The sequence below is a fragment of the Myxine glutinosa genome, chromosome 7, assembly GCF_964187855.1.
Source record: "Myxine glutinosa chromosome 7, kmMyxGlut1.1, whole genome shotgun sequence".
Taxonomy (NCBI): domain Eukaryota; kingdom Metazoa; phylum Chordata; class Myxini; order Myxiniformes; family Myxinidae; genus Myxine; species Myxine glutinosa.
In genome coordinates, this window is record NC_136267.1 from 71551037 (window position 1) to 71563870 (window position 12834).

At 47.6% G+C, this 12834-nt stretch overlaps 1 protein-coding gene across 1 annotated transcript in view; it reads right to left on the reverse strand.

Moving 5' to 3' along the window:
- SV2C (synaptic vesicle glycoprotein 2C) overlaps positions 1-12834 on the reverse strand; it is a 128111-nt gene that overhangs the window by 12646 nt on the left and 102631 nt on the right. The window contains exon 12 of the mRNA XM_078781858.1: positions 5002-5161. Coding sequence (XP_078637984.1) covers positions 5002-5161 — 160 coding nt within the window. The remainder of the gene's footprint in view (positions 1-5001; positions 5162-12834) is intronic.

The window sequence follows — 12834 nt, forward strand, 5'->3', positions numbered from 1 at the left end:
GGGTTAGTCCCCTTGTCTTTTACTAGCCGACGGGACCCAGGACTGATGACGTCCTTCCCGGGCAGCGTTAAATAGGGTTTTAGGACTATGAATTCACTATTACCTAAGTACTAACGCTGACCGGAAACGAGGAAATAAGCCCCGCCCGAATCACGGGTGTTGGTGGAAACGCCGAGCGGTAGCGAACCCTTGACCCGAGCCGTTATCAAGGACTAACCCCGATCCAAGCGGTCCGTAATCGTGCCACGCTTACCCAATGGAGCAAATCACGGAAACGATCGAATTGGAAGAAAGAAATAACAAGATTTATTTACACTTTGTACAATAATAATAATAAGAATACACAGTGCAGCCTTAAACAGTCTTAACTTATCCCTGGACAAACGGGCCTGTCACACTCGGACACACTCACGCGGGTTGCAGATGAACAGGTCGATGGTCCCGGGATGGCGTCCAGGCAGCTCTTCCTCCGGTCCCCAACTCGCACCGCGAAGGAGACGAACAAAGACGGCAGGAGCTCTCCACGTGTCGTTCTTGCGCACGGGATTATCACAGGCCGAACGGTAGGCTGGCTTCGGCGGTTACACTTGCGGCTCAGCCGCGTACGTAATAAGCGAATAGTTCGTAATAGTTCAATAAATGCGAACAATGCGCTTCTCAATCAAGGCTCGAATCTGCCGTGTGCACGCCAGCCCTCTTAATGCAGTTCTCACACAAGTGCTCCAGATCAGTTCTCATGCACAGCGCAATTCACCAAACGAGTCCTCTGCGAGCAAGTCCTTCTCTTAGCTCAACTCAGACCTGCGCATCCCTTCTCATCTCTCCACTTGCATGCGAGTCCTTTCAATACCAATGCCTGGCTCCAGTCTTTTGTAAGCGCCTCTCCCTTCTCATCTGCGGTGGGGGCCTCGTGCCAAGGGTTATATTGCCACGCCCTTGGAACCCTCTGGAATTCACCAGAGGTTTCTTGCCATGCCCTATCACCCCATGCCCACCGAGCCCTGGTTGGCTGTTGCTCTTACCGTCTCCGCCTTCTGACGTGCTGCTTGTCGCGGCCACACCCTGACCTCGCGCTCCTCCCTCTTTCCAGGCCTACCTCGTGGTTACCCGACTAGTTTGAGCGAGCAAAGGGCAGCTAATGCTGCTGGCAGCCAAAGCACCACACACGGAGGGATCAGCCAAAATGGGGCGCGGGATCGAGTTTGCCCATTGATAGAATTGAAGGGTGGCCGAAAAATGAAAAGGACCTAAGCTTAATTCTTTACACAACGCAGATGTCACTAGGGAAATGGCCTACTCTTACACATACTATGACATAACTAATTCTAATGGGCCTACGTGTTGCTTGTGGACTAACTATGGGGGGCAAACCTTTAACCTTCAATGATGTTATATGTACAATTCTCAAAACCTCAACAATATATATATTGTCACGCAACTGTGATTAACATCAAAGTTGCGGAGGCCGATTACGAGGCTTTAAACTCCCGAGGCGAAAACTCAATAGCGGATTCCAAATCAAAGCGCTTAAATGCGCGGAATGGTGGGACACAGCGAAAGCTCCGCAGCCTTACCTATTAAAATCAAACACCCAGGAAACTGCATTCAGATATATACAGAAAATAATATAAGGATTTATTAAATAAAAGCAAGACAGGAAAAAGCACGCGCCGGTAAATCTAATATCCTAAATCGGGATCCCGCACACCAGATATCAAACACGAGATGAGGGGATATGAATACCAAAGAAACACGTCTTTGATGTCAAGTGTACACGCGGAGCTCGGCTTATCTGTCTCGTCGTTGGCTTCGGCTGCTGTCCACCACGGCCCCGATGCACCCACGAGGCCTTGCTCCAAGCTCCGATCCTCTCGCCGCCCACGAGGTCGGTGCGCCAAGCTCCAAGGCACCCAATGCAGGCCAGCGGCTTCACCCAGATCGATCCCCACACGGAGCACAAAAAGACAGGAGCGGGAAGAACGCAGGTGTGACTGCACGTCTCGTCCTTCCAACTCGCTTCTCAATTGCTCACTGCCAAACTGCGCACTGCCAACGCAACTCGGGCTCTCTCTGCACTCAAGTCAGGGCTCTGCTCTCATCTCAACTCACACCCCCTGAAAATGGCGTCCTGCTCTCGCTAATATCTTCGGCAGATGACGTCACATTGGCGCACCCTCAGCCTATCAGAGCCTCCCCCGGCTCACCCACTGCGTCACTGCCGCTCTCTCTACTTCTGCTTTCTCTTCATCGCACGTGCTATCCGAGGTTGGTAGGCCTTGCGGAGGTGTAAATGGTGGCGGCCGATTGTGGCGGTGTTCCAGCCCGATTTCCCGTCTATTCTCTTCCAAAGTCATGTCAAAGGGGAGGAATTATTTAATGTTGCGCTTGGGACCTAACTAAGTGTTTATGTGGTTTGCAGTGCCATAATGGACAAGGGTTTGATGACCAGGTGAGACTCACAGGGGCGTTATCTTTTAATCCCTATCTAACTATCACACGACTGGTGTTGGGCTAGTGGCTAGGGTGCCGGCTTAGGATCCTAGGATCCTGGGTTCGAATCCCGGTCGATCGCTGAATTAACGCCAGGGGGGTTGACTCAGCCTGTCATCCTTCCGAGGTCGGCTAATTGAGGACCAGTTCACTGGTAATTCCCTGTTTGTCGTTAAAGGCGGCAAAAAGGGTTGGCGTCAGGAAGGGCATCCGGCCGTAAAACATTGCTTCAAAAAGGGGACCGAAAAACAACAACCACGGTTCCCGAAAAAGGCCAACCCCCGCTTGCGGGGAAAAATGGCCTCTAAAGGTGGTTTTAACTATCACACGAATCTCCTGGTAGATCCACAATTATACATCTTACACTGACAAACGCCTAAACATGAAGAACTTATGACAGGTAGATTCCCTATCATGACAGTCGAATACCTACGTATACAGATCTACCTAGCTCTAGATTTTGCTCTACCCCCACACATAACAATATATATATAGCCGTGGGAACCGTTACTGTCTCAGTTGAGTACACCAATCGGGTTTCTCTGTAACATTGTTATTCTTATTCCCTTCCTGTGCTCTGATCCCATGGCATTTCAAGCCATGGAATTGTCCTCCAGCAAAATCAAATTCCCCTCAGAACTGTGAATGTGCACTAAAACCACCGTGCAGCAAATGTATAAACTCTGAACAATGCACTGCGGAACTTCTGTCTCAAACCAAGCACACCTACCTATGAACAATACTCATATAGTTCGACGAATTTTGTTTCTTAATAATCAAGAACCTGATGAGATAGTCATCATAGCTTGCTTTACAAATAGTGCAACCAGGAATGTTGAACCGACAGTGCATTCAGAAAGTATTCAGACCACTTCACTTTTTTCACATTTTGCTATGTTGCAGCCTTATGCTGAAATAGTTTAAATTCATTTTTTTCCCTCATCAATCTACACTCAATACCCCATAATGACAAAGAGAAAACAGGATTTTGGAAAGTTTTGCAAATTTATGAAAAAATAAAAAAAACTGAAATATAACATTGACATAAGTATTCATACCCTTTGCTATGACACTTGAAATTTAGCTCAGGTGCCTTCCATTTCTCTTGATCATCTTTGTGATGTTTCTACACCTTGATTGGAGTCCACCTGTGGTGAATTCAATTGATTGGACATGATTTGGAAAGGCACACACCTGTCTATATAAGGTCTCACAGCTGACAATGCATATCAGAGCAAAAACCAAGCCATGAGGTCGAAGGAACTGCCTGCAGAGCTCAGAGACAGGATTGTGTCGAGGCACAGATTTGGGGAAGCCTACAAAAAAATTTCTGCTGCATTGAAGGTTCCCAAGAGCACAGTGGCCTCCATAATTCTTAAATGGAAGAAGTTTGGAACAACCAGGACTCTTCCTCGAGCTGGCCGCCCGGCCAAACTGAGTAATCGGGGGAGAAGGGCCTGGGTAAGAGAGGTGACCAAGAACCCGATGGTCACTCTGGCTGAGCTCCAGAGATCCTGTGTGGAGATGGGAGAAACTTCCAGAAGGACAACCATCACTGCTACACTCCAACGATCTGGGCTTTATTGCAGAGTGGTCAGACGGAAGCCAAACAGTTCAATCTTGGTTTCATCAGACTACAGAATCTTGTTTCTCACAGTCTGAGAGTCCTTTAGGTGCTTTTTTGCAAACTCCAGGCAGGCTTTCATGTGTCTTTCACTGAGGAGAGGCTTCCGTCTGGCCGCTCTGCCATATTGGGAACTTTCAATGCAGCAGAAATTTTTTTGTCGGCTTCCCCAGATCTGTGCCTCGACACAATCCTGTCTCTGAGCTCTGCAGGCAGTTCCTTCGACCTCATGGCTTGGTTTTTGCTGTGATATGCATTGTCATCTGTGAGACCTTATATCGACAGGTGTGTGCCTTTTCAAATCATGTCCAATCAATTGAATTTACCACAGGTGGACTCTAATCAAGGTGTAGAAACATCACAAAGATGATCAAGAGAAATGGGAGGCACCTGAGCTAAATTTCAAGTGTCATAGCAAAGGGTATGAATACTTATGTCAAATATATATTTCAGTTTTTTGTTTTTAATAAATTTGCAAAACTTCCTAAAATCCTGTTTTCTGTTTGTCATTATGGGATATTGAGTGCAGATTGATGAGGGAAAAAATGAATTTAAACGATTTCAGCATAAGGCTGCAACATAACAAAATGTGAAAAAAGTGAAGGGATCTGAAAACTTTCTGAATGCACTGTATATAAACGGGAACTTTATTTGTTGACAATGATAGCAATCAGTGTTATATCCACTTGTATACGATGCCATGCACCAGGATGCAGCACCACCAATACCAACACTGCATCGTGACAGGAGTTCAAGTCGGACTCGCCTCCAAGGGGAACAAATCCAGGACTAGACATGTCAGAGACGAGCACGTTACCAGCTGAGCTATCCTGCCGTCACTCAGCTAATTAAGGACAGCACCTGGTTTCCCTAAAGGTTTGACATACCTGCGATCTGAGGGGAATAGTTCCGTGGTAAGTACTTGGAGAGAATTCCACGCAGAGATGGAAAGGCCGTTGTAGAGGCAAAGCATTCCAATCATAGTGGCTTGACTGTTACCAAACCACAGTAAGAAGCAGCTGATACCAGAGATGATCATGGATCCACCTGGAGTACAAAAGCCCAGCCGTCAGCATGAGAGTAAATGATGTCACTCTGGCCAGCTTAGTGATGTCACTGTGGTTGACATAACAACATCTGTGATCTGCCTGGTGCAATAGTTATCAATCTCGTGGCCAGCAGTTCACCAACCATTGCGAGCTGTTTTCAAAAAGTACTTTTATAGCTTTGTTGTTTAGACAAATCTAATCTCCCACACACATGACACAGGGAAGCATGTTGACAGGTGAGCAGAGGAGCAAAGGGAAAATGGAAGATAAAGACATCACAGATAGGTCCTCATTGGATGAATATGAATATATATATATATATATGTATATATATATATATATATATATATATATACATATATATATATATATATATATATATATATATATATATATATATATATATATATATATATATATATATATATATATATATATATATATATATTGTTACGGACGCGGTTAAAGATGTTATATTTGCCGAGCGGAGGCTCCGCGACCGAACAGTGCTTCCCTGACTAAAACCCGATTCACCCCAAACTTTGGCCGTATCGCACCGCAGCTGCCCAATATGGAAAACTCTAAAGCGACCGAATGCAAAGAGGAAGACGAAGGCAAAGAAAGGTTTGGAAATACTACTAAATTTATTTACTATTTACACACATAAGCAAAAAGAAAGCAGTCACGTTTATTTACAAGCACATGAGACGCAGGTGACACAGTGAAAATACTAGCTTATACAGACTTATTGTTACTACCCAGGGACAAGACAAACGACAGACTACGAACACACTTACACGGGGAATGATGATAGGAATTGGCTGGTAGGAGAGGAAAGTCCACTGGGTCCGGCAGCACGATCCACACGTTGGGCAGCCGCCGTTCCTTTGCGGCCCTGCTCCGAACTGCCGTCCAGGCCCCTAAGCGGCTGGCGAGCGTTGTTGCTGCTGCTGCTGTAGACGCTACCGCTCGCGAGCGAGGTGACGAATAGCAGGCTTGGTGCTTCCTTGGATGATCTCTGCTTGTTGGACCTCACAATTCAGCTCTTTCTTGGACCCTCTCTCTTCTCAGCTCATCTGCCTTGGACCTTTTTGCGACTCTCTTAAAAGCTCCTCTTCTTTCTCAGCCCATCTCATGTCTCTCTCTGGGAATGTACCGCTGCGGGTTATATAGGCCCTGCCCCTCAACCTTTGCGAACCTCCCCCAAACGTTCTCTCTCCGCCCTGTCAAGCCAAACCCCTGGCTCATGGTTGGTCGAGTGGGGCTGGCTCACTCCTCCCCTCTATGACGAGGTGGAGACATGCCTTTCTTCTCCGACCCTGCCTCGTGGTCAATGGCGGCAATTGGAGGGGAGGTAATTGCCAATCGACGAAAGGGGGAATGGAGGTTTTTGGGAATGGGAATGAAGGGAATCTATCTCTTTTTCACTCGGTGCAATGGAGTATTTAAGTTAATGGGAGACACAGCCTTACCCTAAGACACATAATAAGATATAAGCTATCGAACAGGGGTATTCTATGATTGGCTGACGTGGATGCTTTATGGATAATTACCGAGACGCCCTTTGACCTTTACACAACTCCGGAGGCAGGAGGCGCCATATCCAACCAATGTTCATCACCACAATTTACCACAACAATACACACAATTTAAAAAATGCCATCCTCATATCCGCAACAATATATATTGTTACGAATTCATGTGAATTACTATTCAGGTCTTTGCTTATCAATGTGTAGTCGATTAAAGGTTGTTGTGATTAAAGGGTCAGGAGCCCTTCTGGGAAAAAGGAGACCGGAAACGGAAGGAAAAAGACACGAGGTCCTGGAGAAGCGACGATCTTCTTCTTCTTCCTCGCCGAGCTCCGAGGCGAGGGTATCGATATCGAGCAGCGTCTGACGCTGCGTTGGGAAACCCATGTGGCGAAAGGAATTACCCCTTGACACATCAAGTTGCCGTGGGTTCGTGCACGGAACCCAGCGTCCTACACAGTTCGCCTCACCGTCTACAAGGATGCGTACGGGTCGCACCTTGGGCCTTGCGCGCTGGACAAGCCGCGCGTTGCTTTGCCCGCATTGCTTGGCAAGGAGGTGCGCGCTGCAACCGTTGTTCCCGGTACGTGACGTGCACGTTTGGGAGCACGTCAGCCAGGGGTTCGTTCAACCGCCCATGTGCGGAGAAGCCGACCATCATCTTGGTTAGGAGGGGCCCAGAGACATTGTGAGGGACAGAGACCAAAGGGGTCGTGAGTACCCAAGGGGTCGGCAGTGGGGGAAAGGGGACACACATATATAAGATGGCCATCTTAATCATATTGGTGCTTGATTGTTGATTGTGGATTGTTAATGGTTGTTGATTGTTGATTCCTTGGGGGAATATATTATTGAGTACTCTGGATCCTTGGTGTGGGGTTTCTTATTGACTGGAATTCATATTGATTGCGTTACGAAAGCGTATAAATCATATATCTTTCTGGCGGGGTGCCTCCCACGGTCCGGGGGTCACCGAGACCAGGTAGTTACCGGGAGGACCACGTAACAGAATTGGGGGCTCGTCCAAATTACGATTGGCGGATTCGCAATTGGGTCTACGTCCGGGATCTAAAATTGTATAAAATAATAAAATAATATTTTTATTAATTAAAATTTATTAATTAAGTATTAATTGGTAAATTTTTGGGGAAATTGGGGGTAAAGTCTTGGGTGAAGGTTAACAGGTGTTAACGATAGGCACCATGGCGTTTGTGGCACAGAACTTTGCGGTAACACCGAGTGAGGCACAGTTCCGAGCGTTACTAAAGTCGGACCTCTTGAAATTGGCCAAACATTTTAACTTGGAGGTCCGAACTAATTTGAGGAAGGCAGAGTTGCAGACCACGGTGATACAATCTATGGTGGGATTAGGAACATGGGACAAGTTAGCCTGGCAGTGGCTACCCGAAGAACCAGAAGATGTTGAGCTCCGGAAACTGGAGTTGCAATTACGGAGCCAGGAACGGATCAAAGAAGAAGAAAGGAAAGCAGAAAAGGAAAGAGCAGAAGAAGAAAGGAAAGCAGAAAAGGAAAGAGCAGAAGAAGAAAGGAAAGCAGAAGAGAGGAGAGAAGAGAAACAAGCAGAGGAAAGGAGAGTGGAATGAGAACTCCAGGAAAGGTTAGCAGAAGAAGAAAGGAAAGCAGAAAAGGAAAGAGCAGAAGAAGAAAGGAGAGTGGAACGAGAACTCCAGGAAAGGTTAGAAAGGATGAAAACAGAGGAAAGGAAAGCAGAAGCAGAGGAGAGGAGAGCTGCAAGGGAACTCGAAGCAGAGGAGAGAAAAGCGGAAAGGGAATTAAAGGAACGTGAAATGGCGCTTCAGCAAGAAATTAAATTCAAGGAGCTGGAGTGAATGAGAGAACGGGGAGAGGTACCACCCTTGCTGACGGGGTCGACACCTAGCCAGAACACCTGGGATGTGGGCAGACATGTGAGGCTGGTTCCACCCTTCAGTGAAAAGGAAGTCGCTAAATTTTTTCCACACTTTGAGAAAGTGGCTCGACAGTTAAACTGGCCGGAGGAGGCCTGGACCATACTAGTGCAAAGTGTGCTGGTGGGAAAAGCTCAAGATATTTATTCGGCGCTACCAATGGACCAATGTGCAGATTATGAGGTATTGAAGAAGCACATCCTCAAAGCCTATGAGTTGGTTCCGGAAGCTTACCGGCAAAAATTCAGGAATGCCAGGAAGAGGGAGAGTGAGACCCATGTGGAGTTTGCTAGAGTGAAAGAAAATATGTTTGATCGGTGGTGTGAGTCAAAAGGAGTCGGGAACGACTTCGAAGCATTGCGTGACCTGATGCTGGTGGAGGAATTTCAACAGTGTGTCCACGAGGACATCAAAGTGTACCTGCAGGAAAAGAAAGTACCGAAGTTGTGGGACGCAGCCACCATGGCAGATGATTATGCCTTAACACACCGGATAGGGGTCCACGAACCTAACTCCTCGCCTAGATCTCTGTAGGGGAGGTGTGGAACAGCAGGTGCGGAGAACGACAATACATGGCGGCGGCCGCGAGATGATTATGGGGACAATGCTGATACCCGAACTGTTCGAAATCAGGGTGCTACGGGCCCAAGACAAACTTATTTTTCGGGGGGCCCGAGGCAGACCACGAGTTTTTCCTCCGGGCCTACTTGCGCTTTTTGCAAGAAACCTGGACACTTGATGTCCAGTTGTTACCTCATGAAAAGGGAAAACCCAGAGCGGAGTCTGACTATTACCACTCCGAATGCGATGGCAAGCGTAAGAAATCGCCCACAGAAGAGTTACCAACCATTTATTTATGAGGGGTTGGTCTCACTCAAGGGAGACTTGACTAACCCAAGACCGGTTAGGGTTTTGAGGGACACCGGAGCCCATCAATCCTTAATGCTTGAGGGCATTTTGCCATTGTCAAAGAGTACCGCAACTGGTGATAGTGTTCGGTTACAAGGGATCGGTGGCTGTGTTAGTGCCCCACTTCATGTCATCCATTTGGAATCCAATTTGGTGTCAGGACCGGTCACCGTCGGTTTACAAGCCACGCTTCCTGTGGAGGGAGTATCTGTGATTATCGGGAATGATTTGGCCGGGGGGCAAATTTATGGTAACCCGAGGGTTGGTAAAGAGCACAGCAGGGAGAATAAATAACACCACACCAGCTCGGGATGGCGACAAAAGTTCCAAGTTATTTGTAGGGGGACTGAACTTCAACACAGAGGAAGAAGTTCTGACCTCTGTCTTCAACAGATATGGGCCGCTGGTGGAAGTGCGGGTGGTAAAAGACAGGGAAACGCAACGGTCAAGAGGGTTCGGCTTTGTCACGTTTGCAAGCACAAGAGACGCCAGGGAGGCATAGAAGAATTGGAATGGTAAGGATTTGGAAGGTCGGACCATAACAGTAGGGAAGGCATTTCGTAGGCGTCGAGAGGTCTACAGAAGAGGACCACTTGGCGGTAGTTTTGGTGTTGGCAGCAGCCGATATTACTATGGAGGCTCCCAGAGTTACGGCACCTCCCGAAGGAATGAATGTCAGAGCACTGGCCGGGAAGGAGACCGCCAGTCAGGTAACGGCTGGGACAAGGGGTCCCACCGTAACTGTTAGGAGTCTGGAGAAGTTGAAGCACTATATACGGTGGAGCCGCCGAGCCGGGGCTCCTACACGGACTAACCGTGAACGCCACGTTCTTAAAGGCGTCCAGGTAGTGAACTTTCCTGCACGGACTAACCGTGAACTCCACGTTCTTAAAGGCGTCCATGTAATGAACTTTCCTCCCCGGACTAACCGTGAACTCCACATTCCTTAAGGCGTCCATGTAGGGAATACTCAGCTGTGCCTCCCAAAAAAGTGCTATCGAGAGGTTTAACTTTGGGGCTTTGGTCACCACCTCTTAACCGTCATTCAACAGAAACTAGAAGTGGTTGACGCTTGGTCCAGAGGGAATTAATCTAGGGGATTGGGTGAAATATTGTTGCTTTATTTTTAAGTGATGACTGTGCCCGGGGGGAACTGATGATTTGGGGGTGGTGAGTTATCTGGTTTGTTTATCCAAGTTGGCCGGCAAAGAAAGTTTTCGCTGGGTTCAAACTTTCTTTCTTGAATGGGGGGAGTGTTACGAATTCATGTGAATTACTATTCAGGCCTTTGCTTATCAATGTGTAGTCGATTAAAGGTTGTTGTGATTAAAGGGTCAGGAGCCCTTCTGGGAAAAAGGAGACCGGAAACGGAAGGAAAAAGACACGAGGTCCTGGAGAAGCGATGATCTTCTTCTTCTTCCTCGCCGAGCTCCGAGGCGAGGGTATCGATATCGAGCAGCGTCTGACGCTGCGTTGGGAAACCCATCTGGCGAAAGGAATTACCCCTTGACACACAAGTTGCCGTGGGTTCGTGCACGGAACCCAGCGTCCTACACAGTTCGCCTCACCGTCTACAAGGACGCGTACGGGTCGCACCTTGGGCCTTGCGCGCTGGACAAGCCGCGCGTTGCTTTGCCCGCGTTGCTTGGCAAGGAGGTGCGTGCTGCAACCGTTGTTCCCGGTACGTGACATGCACGTTTGGGAGCACGTCAGCCAGGGGTTCGTTCAACCGCCCGTGTGCGGAGAAGCCGACCATCATCTTGGTCAGGAGGGGCCCAGAGACATTGTGAGGGACAGAGACCAAAGGGGTCGTGAGTACCCAAGGGGTCGGGAGTGGGGGAAATAAGGACACACATATATAAGATGGCCATCTTAATCATATTGGTGCTTGATTGTTGATTGTGGATTGTTGATGGTTGTTGATTGTTGATTCCTTGGGGGAATATATTTTTGAGTACTCTGGATCCTTGGTGTGGGGTTTCTTATTGACTGGAATTCATATTGATTGCGTTACGAAAGCGTATAAATCATATATCTTTCTGGCGGGGTGCCTCCCACGGTCCGGGGGTCACCGAGACCAGGTAGTTACCGGGAGGACCACGTAACAGAATATATATATATATACACATATATATATATATATATAATATTATTCATGAGAACTATAATAGTGACCTAATTAAATGGCATAATTTATTGTTCACAACTTGCAAGGCTGATGGTATTATATATGGGTTTGGGAATATGACAGATGCTTGCCCCAAGTCCCAATTAATCAGATAAACAGACATTAAAGCCTTTTGTGACACTCATTATGGCAAAGCTGTTACGTAAGGCATTCAGGGCAGAAGTGTTTGTGCTTCAAGTGAATACAAGGCAGTGATGCTGATGCTACTTCACCACCAGGATGTTAAATCAGAGCTCAATACATTGGCTTCAGATGATGCACCTTGTATGTACGAGTCAACATTATTAGCTACAGGTATCAGACTCGTTTTTGAGACGTATGATCTGGGTTCAAATTGTGGACCGACTATAAATGAGCATGGAGAAGACAGAGGTGATGTGTGTTGGGCAGCAGAGAAAATAAATGAATATCAGGTTGGAGGGGAAGGAGATCAGAGAAGGAAATCGGTTTGAGTATCTGGGTGGAACATTGACCGAGGATGGTAAATCAGAGGCAGAGGTGCGGGGGAGTATTCAGGTGGGGGCGAATGCGTGGAAGGTGGAGGGTGAAATGGCAGACAAAGTTTTCAAGGAGATTGAAAGAAAAGGTTCTGATGGCATGCATAACACCGGCCTACCTTTACAGTCTGGAGACGGTGGCAATGACAGAGAGACAACAACAGAGGTTGCAGGTTTGTGAGAACAACTGGGTCAGGAGGATTGTGGGAATGAAGAGGGTGGATAGAAGGAGGATGGATGAACTGAGGGAGGAGATTTGTGTGCAGAGATGAGCATGGCGGGGAGATTGGTGAAATGCCGGCTGAGATGGGCTGGACACTTGGTATGGATGGGGGAAGAGAAAATGGCAAAGAGAGTGGATAGGTTGAGGGAACAAGGTAGGAGGAGAAGAGGTCGACTGCAGTTGAGATTAGACGATTGTGTGAAGAGGAATATCAGTAAGGATGGTGTGGTTGGCGAGTGGAGCAAGTTGGCCGAGAGCAGAAGGGAGTGGCGGAGTATTGTGGTAAAGTCAGTGCAGAAGCTTGGTGCCATCGGACCTCGCTCCTTATAAAGGGAAAAGGAGGAGGACAACAAACATAAAAACTGCCATCCTCTTGCTTCGCAAGCAAGCAGTT